Source organism: Hyperoodon ampullatus (genome assembly GCF_949752795.1).
Source record: "Hyperoodon ampullatus genome assembly, chromosome: 2".
NCBI lineage: Eukaryota > Metazoa > Chordata > Mammalia > Artiodactyla > Ziphiidae > Hyperoodon > Hyperoodon ampullatus.
In genome coordinates this window covers 17,078,491-17,097,049 of record NC_136915.1, presented here as the reverse complement: position 1 = coordinate 17,097,049, position 18,559 = coordinate 17,078,491, and the positions used below count along the sequence as shown (strand labels likewise).

The 18,559-nt window shown below is 35.8% G+C and overlaps 1 protein-coding gene across 17 annotated transcripts in view; it reads left to right on the top strand.

Annotated features, from left to right (window-relative positions):
• The window catches only part of EIF4G3 (eukaryotic translation initiation factor 4 gamma 3), a gene marked incomplete at its 5' end in the record, with an annotated part of 186,105 nt that overhangs the window by 96,491 nt on the left and 71,055 nt on the right, over window positions 1-18,559 (top strand). For 14 of the 17 annotated variants that reach the window (XM_079696725.1, XM_079696723.1, XM_079696719.1 and 11 more), the window contains 4 exons: window positions 1,732-1,865; window positions 3,593-3,712; window positions 9,484-9,654; window positions 17,890-18,087. In XM_079696725.1, coding sequence (XP_079552851.1) covers window positions 1,732-1,865; window positions 3,593-3,712; window positions 9,484-9,654; window positions 17,890-18,087 — 623 coding nt within the window. Of the gene's footprint in view, window positions 1-1,731; window positions 1,866-3,592; window positions 3,713-4,083; window positions 4,195-9,483; window positions 9,655-17,889; window positions 18,088-18,559 lie in introns of all 17 variants that reach the window. The other 3 variants (XM_079696716.1, XM_079696730.1, XM_079696727.1) reach the window with 1 other exon arrangement.

The following is an 18,559-nucleotide window of genomic DNA, read 5'->3' as shown; positions in this document are numbered from 1 at the left end:
AGAATACAATAAAAATTGTCAGTGTATTACATGCACTAAGGGAAGTATTGTTTTTTTAAGCTTTTAATTTCATTTATATGTGTGTGTTTGCTCAGAGTCATGAAATCACTATATTTCTTACTGTGAGTTGTAGTCAAAAATGTTTGAAAGCCATTGATCGATCCCACCTTAATATACTGATCACTTATATTTAGTGAAAACACTACCAGTGAACTGTACTCCTAATGGGCTTTATGAAATTGTAAGGTTAGGCTATTGTAAATTTTGTTTAAATTTCTAAGCAATTCTTAGAAATTGTTAGACCAAATGGCATTTGAATTAAATGTTTAAATTAAGCATTGTTGGGTTTTGGGTTTATTATAGATTACAGTTTGGCTCAGATTTGAGTGGTAAAGTTTTAAAGCTCAGTATACTGACACTTAAAGCTCAATAAACTGACACTTCTTCTAAAGATCCAGGCTTATACTGCCAAGCACTTGGGCTACCACCAATCCTTGTTCAGGGATTGAAGTACTATTGTCATTTTTAGGACTGTATAAATTATATTTTTATCCTTTAGTTTGGCAAGGAAAAAGTGCACAACTATAGACCCTAACTATATTGATCAACTAACTGCCCTTTGCCCCAGTAATATACACTAGCAGTAATTGAGGAAAAGGGCAATTTAAAATTTAGATCCTAATAAACTGTATATATTTTAATAAATATAATATGGTAATAAAATATCTGTAAAATTCTCACAGACCATCAGTGAGTCTATATGACCTGTATATTAGGAACCACTAATATAAAGAAGGATCCAGTGTCCTGTCATTAAGGGATCTGGGGCCTGATTTTGATGAGTGTTTTGTTAATTAAAAGAAAAAACTGACTTGCTTTTATTATCCAATAAAAATTTCAAGAAATTCTTCAACTTTATATAATGATAGTAGGATTGTGAGTAATGATAGCTGAAACAATAGTAATAGTAGCAAAGTAAGTGCTGTGGCAAAGAACTAATTTAAAATTCATATTAAAAATATTAGCTAAGAATATGTTTAGTGACAAGATTTTTGGACAAAGATATGTGCTTTTCCAGTCTAGTCGGCTCAGTAAGCAAGTACATTATTTTGTTTTCTTCAGATTAAACTGTAATCGGAAAATAATCTATAGACTGCTTAGACCTTTCAGAATCTTTAATAAGTTATTTGCTTTTGTGTTTTACATCCTTTTACCTTTTTTTTTTCCCCTCCAAAGTAACATTTCCAAGTGAACATACAAAGTATCCTTCTTTTCCAGGAAACCAAGAGTATTATTATGTACAAACTATTAGGTGTAAGATAGGCTACAGGATATATTGTACAACATGAGGAATAGAGCCAATATTTTGTAATAACTGCAAATGGAGTATAACCTTTAAAAATTGTATTTTAAAAAAAAAGGCTTGGTAGTTTATTTAATGAGGATTATTACATGTCCCTGACCAAAGGCTGCTTAATGTATAAATGAAATGGTTCCTATAGCACCTTACTTCAGATTACTTTACTATTCAAAGGTATCCAGAAGGGGATAAAAGAACAAATAACAGTTTAATTCTTTATATGACATTTTCCGACTGAAGCTCAGTGTTTCCTTGGTGGCTTTGTTTGTATCTGATGAGATAAAGTAAAATATTGCAATCAGCTTATACTCTTACTGGATATACATATAATGACCTTATAGACAGTTGTCTGCCTGCATTCCTCTTTTTAGAATCCTGGAAGCCTGCTGATACTGAAGGCAAGAAGCAGTATAACAGGGAGTTTTTGCTGGATTTCCAGTTCATGCCAGCATGTATTCAGAAACCAGAGGGCCTGCCTCCCATCAGTGATGTGGTTCTTGACAAGGTAAGCTGAGCACTCAGAGAAAGCTATGTCTTTTTGGTGGGAACTGTTTTTAACTATCAGTGCAAATATGTGAAGTGTGAGCAATTCTTAGAAATTGTTAGACCAAATGGCATTTGAATTAAATGTTTAATTAAGCATTGTTGGGTTTTGGGTTTATTATAGATTACAGTAACTGTGGGGTTTGTCTCATATTTGAGGGGTAAAGTTTTAAAATTTATTGTCAGCTTATTATGGCTGTTTCCTAGTGATGTGGTAGAAACCGTGTGTGTTGGGCTAATATACCTATCTTTCCCCACTGTTCTAAAACCTCAATAGGGAATTAGAATGGTATTAAGGTTAGGTCAGAAACCTAGGAAAGTATTTGGCAGATCAAACTTAAGTGGGAGTTAACGTAATTCAAATAGTGTATAACTCAATATTTCCCTAAGAGATACTTAATAGGAGGATTAGTCTTTAACCTGTGCAAATAAATAGGCACCCTTTCTCTTTACATCTGTTCTTAATGGTGCATACAGAAAATTAGTCCAGTCAGTGTTTATTTCATCTGTTTATTAAATTAAAAAATGTAAAGTCAGGTGTATATCTGCCCAAATAATTTCATGTAAATCAATGATGAACCAGTTCTGGTGACTAAGCTCTCATTTTATAGAGGAACTGTTAATCCCTAATTAAAGTGTAGATGGTAACTTTGTTACAGAATGAGATCCAGTTCTTATTGGGATTTCCAGCAGCTGCCTTTCCAGACCTTATTTATATTATTTTATTCTGTTATAGCAACAGATCTTTTTATTTCTCTTGCTGAGTCCTCTCTGTTAGGTACTAACATGAGGACAGTTGAATGATTGGTGGTACTAATTTGAAACTACTTCAGTACCTCAGAGGGCAAGTTTTGTTATTCCCACTGAATTAGATTATCATCTTAGAAGATATTCCTTCCTGTCTTCCTGCTTTATCTGTTTCTGACTTTGGCCAACCATGAGTTGATTTCTCACTGAGCTACTTAGCTTTGCTGAGTCTATAGTCACATTTTACGCCTATACAAAGCCAGATATCTCCGATTAACATGGCAGACAAAGTGAGATTTTAACTGAGTCATCATAGGGAATTCCCTGGCAGTCCAGTGGTTAGGACTCGGCACTTTCACTGCCAGGGCCCAGGTTCAATCCCTGGTCAGGGAACTAAGATCCCGCAATGGGCATGGTGCAACCAAAAAAAAAAAAAAAAGAAAGAAAGAAAATTAAATGAGTCATCATATGTGAAACTTATCTCCTTTTGAGATTTGTTGTCCCCTCAGAATACATCCTTTACTAACCATAAGTCAACAGCATCAAAACCAAAAGGAGCAATATCAGGTTTCTTAGAGGCAAGTGCTTTGATGATCCTGGAAAAAGATTCCAAACTTTGGCCCTAGTTCATAAGTTCTCACAATAGCTTGTCTTGTGCCATTCTACTGGCCCTAAGTGTCTAGTGAACCAATCCACTGATTGTCTAGCCTCCCCTTGGGAATTGTAGGCCTAATTATTCCCAAGGAACCAAAAAACCATTGTTGACCAAGGGCTCTGTGGCTAGCCCAGGAGAATCTATCAGAATTCAGTTCGGACTCCCACTGGCTCAAAAAGCCAGTGCTTGTCTTTTCAGCTGACATAACTTTTCAGTCTAAGTTTTTATCTTCATGGCACTGAATGCTCTGGAACTTGTGTTAAGCTTTCCTTTGTTTCTTTGTGCAGATCAACCAACCCAAATTGCCAATGCGAACTCTGGATCCTCGGATTTTACCTCGAGGACCAGACTTTACTCCAGCCTTTGCAGATTTTGGAAGGCAAGCCCCTGGTGGAAGAGGTGTACCTGTAAGTGCAAGTTCCCTACAACCCAGTTAGTTAGAAACTGTCGTAGACTTCATGTCATCTTGTCTAACGGCAAGAGAGCAAGCAGCTTTTATTCCTCGATTCTTCTAACCAAGAAGAAGAAGTAAAAGAGGCGAAGACTATCCTTTCCATACTAATATTAAAACAAATAAAGAGTACACTTGAGTCGTTTTTACTTGAAAGAAGCGGGTCTGCATTAATTTGGTCTCGATTTTTTTTTCATATTTTTTCAGTTGAAAAGACCTGCAAATGGGTTAAAAATAGAGCCAACCTTGAATAGGATTCCTGTTCTGTCTTGAGGTGTCTCTGATGACATTCAGCTAATGGTCATTTCTTTGTCTTTGTTTCTACAGATTTGCAAAGTGCAGAGCAGGCATGGATTGCCAATTCTGGGACAGAGCAAAGCCCCAACTTGCACTCCACTGGAGATGTCTCACCCAACCCTGAAGAGCCTGCCTCTAAGGGTGTGCTGAATCTTTAAAAAAAAACCAGTAGTCTGTGGTGTTATATTTTCTGTTTTGCTCTTCTCATTTACTGTAGGTCGTGAAGTCAAAATATGAAAAAATGATATGTACAAAAGAGTGCAGTTGGTAAACTGCACATTGCCTTTACACCCCCAGTGGCAGGCTATTCAGCGGTGGAAGTGGCATCACCAATGGAGTTATGCTGGGGCACTGCACTGTGCAGAATTTGGCAGGCTCTGCCTACTCCATGCTTTGTAGACTTACAGAAAGCATGGGGTAAAGTTGCCAGTGATGTGAATACCTCTTTTTCCTAAGTTGGAATGGCATAGAGAACACTTAATCTGAAGTTCTGAAGGAGCTTGGGGTTTGATGTACATTTGTGGATCACCCTGTTTATACTACTTTATTTTATGTTTGTAAAAATATTTTTATATAAGGTGACATTTTTTATTTCCCCATCACCTTTTTATTTCGGGAATGGCAACTTTTGAAACCTGCTTTGAAGTAAGACTACACTGTCTGAAAACAAATGACACTTGGTAGACATTTGAATTATTTGCCTGCAGCCAAACACTGATCGAAAATACTTGAAGGTCTACACCGTGTTGGAGGCTTTATACAGTAAAACCTACAGAAAATCTTAATTTGAAGCATACTTTTTATTGAGCATCACCATCTTAAAGACCTCTGTGTGTATAATATTCTATTCTCACACAGGTTTGAAATTTAATGTTTATCTAATTTCTCTAAATACCAAATTAAAATTTTCTCTAAATTTTTGAATTTCCACACTAGAGAGTCTTAGAAAGCAGCTTTCTAGAAACCATTTTATACCTTGTTTTTCAGCATTATTTCCCTTGTTGGTGGGTTAAATTTATATTTGTTAACGTTTGTTTTAGTTTTGGTTTCGGTTTATATCTTTGTTTTGCCAAACATTTGAAATAATGCTGATGCCATTTTGATTATTCCCTGGTTAATATCTGTGGTTATCATGTTGCTCAATTTTGTTCATATGTTAGTCACAGAAGATATGAATTCCGGCATCTCCTCTTCCCGTGTATACTGTCACTTTTCATTTTCAGCTTGCTATTGTCTAATAATCAGGTATAGCATAAAGGAAATACTATGAATTAAGAATAACTATATCTCTCTGAAAATACTGAAATTAGAAAAGGAGTTTTAAAAGTAACTATCACAATATATGTTTGCCCAATAATTTATGTGCCTGCATATATCAGATAAATGGGTTATTTGGTGCAAAGTAATGTGACAGGAAATGAGCCATTATCAATAATTTGTAGTGTCTCCAAAAAAATGTGCTTTGTTTAATTCACTTTCTTTGCATAGCTTTGTCATGTGCCACAAGCTAATTTTTAAGTGGAATTATTTTGATTAATCAGGGTAATATTAATATGTTAAGTCTTAATGCAAGTAATTATTCTTCCAACATCTCCCATAGCAGACAAACATTCCCCATGTAATTTGTCCATCTTACCTTGGTATATTGGTGAAGATAAAGATAGGAATTTTAAAGGATATGTATTATACATATCCTTTATATTATATATAATATAAAGGAACAATCAATAATGCTGCTTGGAAAAAACCAGCAGCCCTACTCTTCATAGTTTCTGGTTCCATACAGCTTCCAAATTGGCTTATAAATAATTACCATGCAAAGATGTTAAGATCTACTAGGTATGCTTCTTAGAATAGCTTAATTTTCCAGGACTCCTGGTATAAACTTTCCTGCAACAGACTTGTTATAAAATATTTTTAATGTGTAGCAATTGTTTTAGCATCATATACAGTTACAAGCAATTTTTAAACATAAAGGTAGGTCTTTTGATGGGCAGTTAAGTGTATATCTGTTGGAAGCACCCAGGCAGTATCATCCCTCTAGTTTTTTAAAAGTCAAATTACTTGGCTATTGTGGTGTTAATTTTAATAGTAATCTGTTGGCAGACATCACAGAAAGTGTCCCAGAAGAAATGTATTGAGAAAGGGGCTGTGGACCTAGACTAGTAACTCATGTTCATTTTAACTAACTTTGAGATTCACTGAGCTGTTATAAAAATCCTAGGTGCAAAGAGGTTTCCTAAGCTCATATCATCCTTCCCTCTCTCTTAAAGGGACCCTTGGTTATCTCTCTTTAAAAAGTGCTAGAATGGGGGCTTCCCTGATGGCGCAGTGATTGAGAGTCCGCCTGCCGATGCAGGGGACATGGGTTCGTGCCCCGGTCCGGGAAGATCCCACATGCTGCGGAGCGGCTGGGCCCGTGAGCCATGGCCCCTGGGCCTGCGCTTCCGGAGCCTGTGCTCCGCAGTGGGAGGGGCCACAGCGGTGAGAGGCCCGCGTACCGCAAAAAAAAAAAAAAAAATGCTAGAATGAATATTGGTCCTATTTTCTTTGGTTATCCAGGTAAGCAGAAGAGTTTGAGTTTATAGTCTCTGAGTGAGATAGGAGCAATGTATATTAAATTCTACAGCAGAGTTGTGTATAGTTTCTTATTTAATACATTTAAGAAAAAGAGTGGGTAAAAAATTTTTAATTTTTTAGCTCACCTGAAAAAAATTGTGGCTCACTAGTTAGCCTCAAATTTTGACACTTCATTTTAGTTTTGACATTTGTGGACCCTGCACACATTATAGATACCTCAAAGTTCCTCTTCTAGTCATCAGTCAGGATTGTCCTTCAAGCAAAGAAAACAGGCTTTATTTCTTTGTATATATTCCATAACCCTCAGCACAGGATCCTAGATTTTGTTTGTATTTAGTAAATAAGTCATTCATTACATATGGTGCAACTTCTGAAAGATACTGTAAATCTGACAATTTATATTAAGTTTTTCACACACACACAAAGGACACGAAATGTTTAAAGGTAATTATACCAGTCTATATATCACTTTTTTAAAAGTTTCTTTTTTTCCTTTGCTATTGATGATAATACCTGATATTGTACCTAGTTTTTAAGGTCCTTTTACATGCCTTATTGTATCCTGTGATCCTCGTAATAACCTGTAGGTAAGATAAGCATTTAATATGTGAGAAAGTTATAAGTTCAACAAAGTTGAGACTTGCTCACAGTAACTTTGCTCATAAGTAGCAGAATTGTATTCAAGAGTCCACAATTCTTTTGTCTTCTAATCTGCCTCTTTTGTCCACTTCACCAGACAGTGAATCATTCTCAGAGTATAAACATAAGAATGTTAGAGATTAATTAATCAAGGATGTTAAGCATTTATAAGAATAGTAATCTCTTGAGGACTCAGTATACTTAGGTAAATATTTGTGAACAGTATCTATCTTAGTTTTATCCAGAGATGCAGATAAAGTTAAATTTGTCTTGGAAGGTTGCACATGGATTATAATTTCAGTTTTTTAATCCTAGACTAACAGTTTATATTATCTTTTCAAAACTTTTTTTTCCTTTGAAACACTGTTGTTATCTATTTAGTAATATTTCTCACATCTCTATGCTGCTCATTTGAAATTCACTTATATTACTCATATTACCTGTTTTGGGGCAGGTAAAGAGTTGTAGTGTAAATCATATTTAAACATTCATTGGTGTTTGCAGTATTTTTTTGGAAGTGGACATTTTCTCACTTTATTCAAACATGATTAAAATTATATCCACAGATTATACTATGACTCTTACATGATTTTGACATAATTACCTTTTATTACACCCACCAGTCTTTGTTCTTGACAAATTTTTATGTGCAGATGCATTGATTAAGTTAAATGTCTTGTGATCTTTGAATTTTATCCAAACATTGAAAAAGATAGCAACCCACATGAATTAACACTAGAATATATCCTGAGTTATAAGAACCAGACAATACATGGTTTACTACCTTTTCTTAACAGAATTCTTTTGCCTGAGCTACCATATCAAGGTTTCAGTGCTGTCTGGTTTAGCAGCTGTTCCCTGTTGGTACTTTTCTAGCATGATGATCCTCTTTAGTTCTCTCTCAGTTACACCATGCGTGGTACCTCTGGGTTTATTTGACCTCAGCTTTTTCATGTTTATGAAATAGTCTTAAGATCATATCATCAGTACCAAGTCTCTAGCTGGATGTATTTGACAAGATTGCTGTGTATTGTCCAGAAATTCTAAGTTTTGATCCTGATACATCCTTGATACTGCTATTTCTAATTAGGGCAGATGGTAAAGGGTAAGAGAATAATTAATTCTGAGATAAGTCAGAAGCTTATCAAAGGCCTCAGACCCTGTCTCTTAGAATGTGTCTTTATATATAAAGCATGACCTTTAAATTTCTACTTAAAGGGTAGTGTTGGGACATTAAGTGAGATATGATTCTGGTCTATATGTCTTGTGTGAAGTTTTTTTTTTCTTTCCTCTTGAAACCTAATTGCAATATTTACTCATCGTTTAGAGAAGGACATGTTAGAGAAAGTAAAGGCTGTCAATATGCTACAGATCTGGGAGGAGCAGAACTTACTACCAACCCAAATATTTAATCGTGAAAAAGTATTTCCAAGCATTTAGAGTAGCAACTATTATGAATATTTTAATACACAGAATATAACTTTTAACTTACCATTGCTCTTACAGTAACAATTTTTAATTTGATGACCGGCATGACATGCTAGCATATATTGGTTTTAACAGAATGAGTATAGTGGGACTCTAGAAGGAACAAAGAGCTGACAAAGAAAGGAAGACATTTTTTTCAGAGAGCAATTTAGTTGGATTTCATTAATAATAGAAGGAAGACTTGTGTTAGTATTTCTGACCCAGCAAACTTTGAGGGATCCATTAAGATCTACAGTCAGGCTGGGTGTCTATGCTATAGATAATTTTCATGGTAAGGGTGTATTTGCATTTCACATGAAGTTTAGAGGCCCAGTTTTTGAAGCAGATTTGTAACTGTGATGATTTCTGCCTGTGAATTTTTGTAATTGTTCAAGTGACCAGTCCCAAGTCACATAACTAGTTAAAAAAAAAAAGAAGACGCTTCAGTTAAGGGTAATCTTTTTTGTTAGGAATAACAGCTTTATCAAACATAATTTTCCATCACTTTAGTTATCTCATTTAGGATTTCATGGTCAAAAATTGTAGTGGTGGTGTAAATTACAGTGATGGTGTTCTAAGACATACCCCTCCAAAAAAAAGATCACATCTAAATTGAGTGCCTAGTACCCATCTTTGCATCCAGAAGTGTTTGGTGTGTTCATCAGTCCTGACTTGAGCAGCACAGCAGAGACAGTAAATTTTAAGTACTCTGTGTCGATATTATAAAAAATATTCTTGTCCTAGTTGTTGAATGTTGGACCACGGAGATCTCAACCTGGACAACGAAGAGAACCCAGAAAGATCATCACAGTCTCTGTAAAAGAAGACGTGCACCTGAAAAAGGCAGAGAACGCCTGGAAGCCCAGCCAAAAACGAGACAGCCAAGCTGAGGATCCTGAAAACATTAAAACCCAGGTGAGAACAGAAGCACACTCTAACACTGTTTTGGAATTATAATGATATTGTTTTAATTTGTCTTTTTGCCCTGTTATTATATGTAGAGATTTTAGTTTAAGATTTTTTCTGATTTTTTTCATATTACAAGCATTATTCTAAAAGCTATCATAGATGCCAGCTACCTACTGTTTTCTCTTGAAATTGCATTCTGTGTGCTTTTCAAAACAGACACTATATTTAGAGGGCTCATATATCATAGAATTCTGTCATTCAGGTTTAGATCAATATTTGCTTTTCTTAAAAATGTGTTTTTAGATTCTCAGTCATTACCCTGTGCTAGTCTAGTTAGTATATTGCTTTATGTTTCATTTCTAATAAGTTAGAATTTAGAAACCCATCTTCTTCATAGTCCTTTGTAATAAAATTGAAGTCTGTGCATCTTTCTGTACATATCCTGCCCTCAGAACTCCTTAGGGTAAATTAAATGAATTCCTTTAATCCACACAAAATTATTTTTGTGTGTCAAATTATACAAAGTCTCTATTCATCTTTTGCTGTATGCACAATGCCAGTTCCTATCCCTGGGTTACCTCTATTATATCCTTTGGATGTTTTTGATACTAATTAAGATACTAATTTGATACTAATTAAGATGCTAATATAATGTATCTCATAGGGCATTGTGAAGATTAAATGAAGCAGTATAAAGCACTTGGCAGGTTCCTGGAGCCCAGTTACGTACTTAGTGTGATAATGTTCCTGGGAAAGAGATGTGCCTTACAAATCCCGATTTTGATTGAGCACACACAGAGCCTCATACATAGTAGATACTCAATAAATACTTGTTAAACAATATGCTAACCAGCAAAGTTGTTCATACAAAGTCAGGACCAAGATGAACTGATCCAACACAAAGCCATGTTGTCCAACCTTAATTGGCTGCTTGCCTTTGTTCATCTTTCTAGTAATTGCCCCAGACATTTGTCCCTAAGTACGTCCTTCTCCAGACTCACTAAAATCAAGTACCTAATCTTTCCTCCATTTCTTCTCAATGTATCTCAACCTTTTTTTTTTTTTTTAAAGCATCTTCTACATCCCTCCCTCCAGTCCCTCTGAGAATTACTTAATGAATAGGGACCTAAAAGGTTTACAAAGATAGTTAAAATTCCTGCTAAATCTTTATCATTGAAGATGAAAAGATCTTGTTTTAGTATTTAAGGCACTTGTATTAGTGCCGTATTTCATTAGATTCTTACAACACCTATGAAGGAAGGAATAGATACTGTCTCTTTTTTCTTCTTCCTAGAAGAAACAAGCTTTAAGAGATTGTTACTCACAGTGTTGTAGTTACTGAATAGTCCGTTTGTTGTGATTTGTAATCTGCCTCTTTACTCTGTAACAGAATTCTCCCCATGATTTTTAAAAAATTTTTTTATTGAAGTATAGTTGATTTACAATGTTGTGTTAGTTTCTAGTATACAGCAAAATGACTCAGATATGGGCTTCCCTGGTGGCGCAGTGGTTTGGAGTCCGCCTGCTGATGCAGGGGACACGGGTTCGTGCCCCGGTCCGGGAAGATCCCACATGCCGCGGAGCGGCTGGGCCTGTGAGCCATGGCCGCTGAGCCTGCGTGTCCGGAGCCTGTGCTCCGCGACGGGAGAGGCCGCGGCAGTGAGAGGCCCGCGTACAGCAAAAAAAAAAAAAAAAAAAAAAAAAAAGACTCAGATATGTGTGTGTGTATGTATATCATACATATATTCTTTTTCATATTCTTTTCCATTATGGTTTATTATAGGATATTGAATTTAGTTCCCTGTGCTATACAGTAGGACCTTGTGGTTTATCTATTTTAGATGTAGTCGTGTGTATCTGCTAATTCCAAACTCTAATTTATCCCTCCCCCACCCCCTTTCCCCTTTTGTAACCATAAATTTGTTTTCTATGTGAGTCTGTTTCTGTTTTGTAGATAAGTGCATTTGTGTCATATTTTAGATTCTACATCATATAAGTGATATCATACGGCATTTGTCTTTCTCTTTCTGACTTACTTCACTTAGTATGATAATCTCTAGGTCCATCCATGTTGCTGCAAATGACATTATTTCATTCTTTTTTATGGCTGAGTAGTATTCCATTATATATATATATATATCTCACATCTTCTTTATCCATTCATCTGTCGATGGACATTTAGGTTGTTTCCATATCTTGGCTGTTGTAAATAATGCTGCTATGAACATTGGGGGTGCATGTATCTTTTCCAATTATAGTTTTGTCTGGATATATGCCCAGGAGTGGAATTGCTAGATCATAAGGCTATTCTATTTTTAGTTTTTTAAGGAACATCCATACTGTTTTCCATAGTGGCTGCACCAGTTTACATTCCCACCAACAGTGTAGGAGGGTTCCCTTTTCTCCACACCCTCTCTAGCATTTGTTACTTGTAGACTTTTTAGTGATGGCTATCCTGACCAAGTTCTCTCCATTATTAATTTCAGAAACAGAAGAATAATTATACTGACTTCGAGATGTCATTAATTAGCTAAGTTTTCTTCAGTGAATAGATAAAGCAAATACAGTGCAGGATTAATAGACTTCTTTTTCAGGGCCAATACAACCTCCTTTTTCTTGACACTTTTTCTTCTTAATACAGAACATCTTTGCTTCATTCCCTCTCTTTCTTGTGTTTTTATTCTTCTCCGATGCACAGGTATACCCCATGTTGACCTGTTGCTCCTGCTACCTGTTATTCTATTTCTTCCCTTTTGTCAAAACAACAGTTTTATTGTTGCCTCCACTTCCAGAAAACTCATTCACCCTGACTTTTGTTCCTACCACTGTATTTATAACAACATTATGAATGACCACCAATGCCCTTATTTTTCCTGTATCATAAGATTTAATCTTTTCCTTGAAACATTTCTAGGAAATCATTGCTAATGACGTGTCTAGACTACTTCCACATACATACACTGCTGTTGTGGTTCCACTGCTGGGGTTCCCTGCTTCATCTTTCTTCTCTTGATACAGTATTCCCACTGCTGCTGCCTGACTCATCTACCTGAGAGGCCGATTTTTATCTCTTCACTCTAGCTTTTAATCTATCATTTAAGTTCTATCATTTTCTCTCCCAACTAGTGCACACTAGTCCTCTGATCTGTTTTGGTTTTTTAAAATATTTATTTACTTATTATTTATTTGGTTGTGCTGGGTCTTAGTTGTGGCAGTTGGGCTCCTTAGTTGTGGCATGCAAACTCTTAGTTGCAGCATGCATGTGGGATCTAGTTCCCTGACCAGGGATCGAACCTGGGGCCCCTGCGTTAGGAGCACAGAGTCTTAACCACTGCACCAGCAGGGAAGTCCCTAGTCCTCTGATCTTTCCTTGTTTTCTATTCCTGAAAAAGAAGAGCCTCAGTAACAATTCCTTCCTAAAATATTTTCCCCTTCCTAAAATGTCTTCTCCCCCTTTTTTTCATTTAGCCAGCTTTTTCTGCCCTTCATAATCTGGCCCTATTCTCATTTCCTTCTAAAGGTATTTCCTGACTAACCCATTGCCTCTGACCTCTCTTGTACCTAAATGACTCACTTCTCTGGCTTCTAATCAATTTCGTGCTTTGCTCTATCATTTCTCTTGTAACTTTCTTGTCTTTGCAGCTAAATTTTAATGGTTTTGATTACTGTGCCTTATGCTTCATTTGTACTTAATACAGAATTTTGGGAACATCAAATAGATATTCAGTTATAATGAATAAATGATTTTCCGTCAATTTTTTTTTTTTTTTTTTTTTGTGGTATGCGGGCCTCTCAGCGCTGTGGCCCCTCCCGCTGCAGAGCACAGGCTCCGGATGCGCAGGCCCAGCGGCCATGGCTCACGGGCCCAGGCGCTCCGCGGCATGTGGGATCCTCCCGGACCGGGGCACGAACCCGTGTCCCCTGCATCGGCAGGCGGACTCTCAACCACTGTGCCACCAGGGGAGCCCTGTTGTTTTTTGATGCTGGAGATTTCCTTCTTTTTTTAATTGAGGTATAAATTGACATAGAACATTATATTAGTTTCAGGTGTACAACATGATGATTCAATATTTGTATAAATATTGCAAAATGATCACCACAATTAGTCTAATTAACATGCATCATCATGCAGAATTACAACATTCTTTTCTTGTGATAAGAACTTTTCAAATATGCAACACAGTATTATTTTTTTCCTGTTTTTTTAATTTTTATTGGAGTATAGGTGATTTACAATGTTGTGTTAGTTTCAGGTGTACAGCAAAGTGAATCCTTTATATGTATACGTATATCCACTCTTTTTTAGATTCTTTTTCCATATTGGTCATTACAGAGTATTAAATACAATTCCCTGTGCTGTACAGTAGTTCCTTATTAGTTATCTGTTTTATATATAATACTGTGTATATGTTAATCCCAATCTCCCAATTTATCCCTCCCTCCCCTTCCCCCCTGATAACCATAAATTTGTTTTCTACATCTGTGACCCTGTTTCTGTTTTGTAAATAAGTTCATTTGTACCTTTTTTTTTAGATTCCACACATAAGCCATATCATAGGATATTTGCAACACGGTATTTTTTTTTAATAAATTTATTTATTTATTTATTTTTGGCTGTGATGGGTCTTCACTGCTGTGTGAGAGCTTTTTCTGGTTGCAGCAAACGGTGGCTGCTCTTCATTGCAGTGCACAGGCTCCTCATTGTGGTGGCTTCTCTTGTTGCAGAGCATGGGCTCTAGGCAGCAGGCTTCAGTAGTTGTGGCACGTGGGCTCAGTAGTTGTGGCGCACAGGTGTAGTTGCTTTGTGGCATGTGGGATCTTCCCGGACCAGAGATCGACCCCATGTCCCCTGCACTGGCAGGTGGATTCTTAGGCACTTTGTCACCAGGGAAGTCCCGCAACAGAGTATTATGAACTGTAGTCAGTCACTTGCTGTACGTTACTTCAATAAATGACCTTTTTATTATCCTGTTTTTATAAGCTTAAATTATCTTCTGATATATTTGAAGATCTGAAGGCTGGGTTTTGTTTTTATTTTATTTTGTTTTTATGTAAAGCACAAATTAAAGATTTAGACCTAAATGATACTGTCTCAATTGATATAGGCAATTTAGAGAAGTGCAGTGACTCCCCCATCTCTAATAAGCTTGAAAAAAAATTTTTCTTTATAAAAGTGATACTGACTCATTGCTTAAAAAGTTGATAGTATAATTTTTTTTTAATGTATTTACTATCTTCTGCCTAGAGAAAACTATTGACATAGGGGTACATATTCTAAAAATCCTTGTATTCAGATATAAATTATATAGGGATCAAACAAAACATTTTATAGGCCTTTTCAGGTTATTATATCATGATTTCATAGATTTTTACAACTTCATATTTTTACTGAGGTGTAATTTACATTTAGTAAAATTTACTTTTTTGTGTATAGTTTTATAATTGTTGACACACACACACAGTCATATAACTACCACCACAATCAAGATACAGAACATTTCCATCAGCCCCCTGAAATTTTCATGTACTGCTTTGTATTCATCCTCTCCCGCCCATGCCCACCTCTGGCAGTCAGCCATGTGTTTGTCCCTATAATGTTGCCTTTTCCAGAATGTCATTTAAATGGAATCATTCGGAATAAAGCTTCTTTTACTCAGCATATACATTTGATATTCATCCATAATATTACGTGTATTATTAGGTTATTCTTTTTTATTACTGGATCCATTCACAGGGTAAACAGTTTCCAGGTTTTAGCAGTTATGAATAAAATTGCTATGAACATTCACATATAGGATTTGTGTGAACATATGTTTTTGTTTCTTTGGGGTAGATTCCTAGCTATGGAATCAGTGAGTTGTATGCTAAACATAGGTTTAAGTTTATTAGAAAATACCAAACTGTTTCCAGGATGTTACTGGCAAGGCATGAGAGTTTCAATAATTCAGTCTTCACCAACACTTACTATTTTCTGCTCTGTAAATTTTAACCATTCTAATGGATGTGTTATAATATCTCATTGTAGTTTTAATTTGCATTTCTCAAATGACAAATATATTGAATAAGCACATCTTTTCATGTGCTTCTTTGCCACTTGTGTATCTTCTTTGGTAAAATTTTGTTTATATCTTTTGGCCTGTTTCATTGGTTGGTGTGCTGTCTTATCACTGAGTTTTGAGAGGTTTTTTTTTTTTTTTTTTTAACTCTGCATATAAATCCTTTATCAAATGTGTATTTTGCAAAAATTTTCTCCCAGTCTGTGGTTTGTCTTTTCATTCTCTTAATAGTGTCTTTTGCCAAGTAGAAGTTTTTAACTTAGATGATGCTCAATTTGTCAGTGTTTTCATTCATACTTTGTGCTTTTGCATACAAGAATAGAAATGCATACATTGTGCTTTGCATACAAGAATAGAAAGCTTTGTCCTGTGTTCTGTTCTAGAAGTTTTTAGTTTTGGGTTTCACATTTTGGTCTGTGATCCAGTTGTTTTTTTTTTTTTGCGGTACGCGGGCCTCACACTGCTGTGGCCTCTCCCGTTGCGGAGCACAGGCTCCGAACGCGCAGGCTCAGCGGCCATGGCTCACGGGCCCAGCCGCTCCGCGGCATGTGGGATCTTCCCGGACTGGGGCACGAACCTGAGTCCCCTGCATCGGCAGGCGGACTCTCAACCACTGCGCCACCAGGGAAGCCCTGTGATCCAGTTTTAGTTAATTTTTGTGTTATATGCAAGGTGTGAATCAAGATTCTTTTTTTTTTTTTTTTTTGCTTATGGATATTCAGTTGTTCCAGCACCATTTGTTGAAAAGACTATCCTTTCTCCGTTGAATTTCCTTTGTACCTTTGTTGAAAATCAATTCATCACATATGTATGAATCTGTTTCTAGGCTTTTCATCCTGTTCCAGTGATCTGTTGTGTCTGTCCTCTGGTAGTTTCATATATATAGTAAATATTGAAATTAGGTTGTAGGAGTCTTCCACATTTTGTTATTTTTCAAAATTGTTAAGCTATTCTAGTTTTTTTTTTTTTCCATTTAAATTGTAGAATCAGCTTCTTGATTTCTACTCCCCCGCCCCCACCCAAAAAAAACCCTACTAGGATTTTTATTTCGGTTGTGTTAAATCTGTAGGTCTCTTCAGAGAAAACTGGCAACTTAACAATAATGAGTCTTCTAATACATGAACATGATATAGATCTCTATTTATTTTGGTCCTCCTTGATTTCTTTCATCAGTGACTTGTATGTTTCATCACACAACTCCTATGAATATTTTGATAATTCTTATCTAAGTACTTCATGGTTTTGGTGCTGTTATAGATTGTACTTTTTAAAAATGTAATTTCTAGTTGTTTATTGCTAATACATAAAAATAAAATTGAGTTTTATATATTGACTTGTGTTCTACAAACCTACTAGACTCACTTATTAATTCTAGTGTCTCTATAATATACCTTATGATTTTCTGTGGAGACAATCATATCATTTGTGAATAGGGAGTTTTATCTCTTCCTTTACAATCTGTATGGGCTGTAGTTCTTTTTCTTTGCATTATTCCACTGAATAGGACCTCCAGTAAGATTTTGAATAGGAATGGTGGGAACAGACATTTTTGCCTTGTTCCCAGTCTTAGGGGGAAAGCATTCATTCTTTCACCATTAAGTAGGGTTATCCATGGCCTTTTTCTAGTTAAGGAAGTTCACTTCTATTTCTGATTTGATGAGGGTTTCTATAACATCATTTTAAAAGACTCCTGCCTACTGTTTTATACCATGATTTGTATTATACCATAATGTAGACAAATTCCTATTTTAAGACATTTAAGTTATTTGCTGTAAAGAGTTATTGATGGAAGTTATGATGGCTTAAACCTTTTTTAACCTATCCTTAAATATGAATAAATTTCTGAAAGTATAATTGCTGATTTAAAGGGCACTTCACAGTTTTAAGAGTTTCAGTACACATTGCCAAATTGCCCTTGGAAATGTACCAAATTATAGTCCCACCAGTGAAGTGGAAAACATACCTAGTTCCTTGAATTCTCATCCGTAGTGAAAAAGAGGTGGTGTAAATTTTTACTAGATGTTAAAATAGATGGATTTAATTATTTCTATGACTAGTTCACAATTTTTGTTAATAATTTAGGAAATCACACTTATAAATTATAAACAAGATATTAATCCTTATAGAAAGCATCATATTGTCATAGTTAATATAATGGTCTTTTCTTTTTTTGTGGTCCTTCTAGGAACTTTTTAGAAAAGTTCGAAGTATCTTAAATAAATTGACACCACAGATGTTCAACCAACTGATGAAGCAAGTGTCAGGACTTACTGTTGACACAGAGGAGCGGCTGAAAGGAGTCATTGACCTGGTCTTTGAGAAGGCTATTGACGAACCCAGTTTCTCTGTGGCTTACGCAAACATGTGTCGATGTCTAGTAACGGTAAGAAGAGAGGAAGGAGTAAAACCAGAAATCTCCAAGAGGTATATTCTCCCCTCACTACACATTCTTCCCAGAGTGTTAATGGGGCAGAGTAAAGGGGAGAATATATTTTTAGTACTTTATGTAATATCCTCATTGTATAAAAATAATCTTGCTTCTTTAAAATATCTACTCACGTCTGGAGGGAATATGGAGATGAGACTGAAATAGGCATGATATGGTCCCATGCAATGTGAGGAAGATCAAATAAGGTTTAAATTTGTACTGTGAAATTTTTGTCACGGGCAACCAATTTTTCCTGGGGTGTCATCTTATAGAAATAAAGCAAATGCTTACATTTACATTTAGATTCAAAATTGAAAATCATGTTGATTCTAAGTCTAGCCTTGGTAAAAGTGATAGGGTAGTTGTGGTCATAAAGGTTTCAAACTGATGATACTGTCTTAGAAACTATTAGATTTCTTTCTCTTTA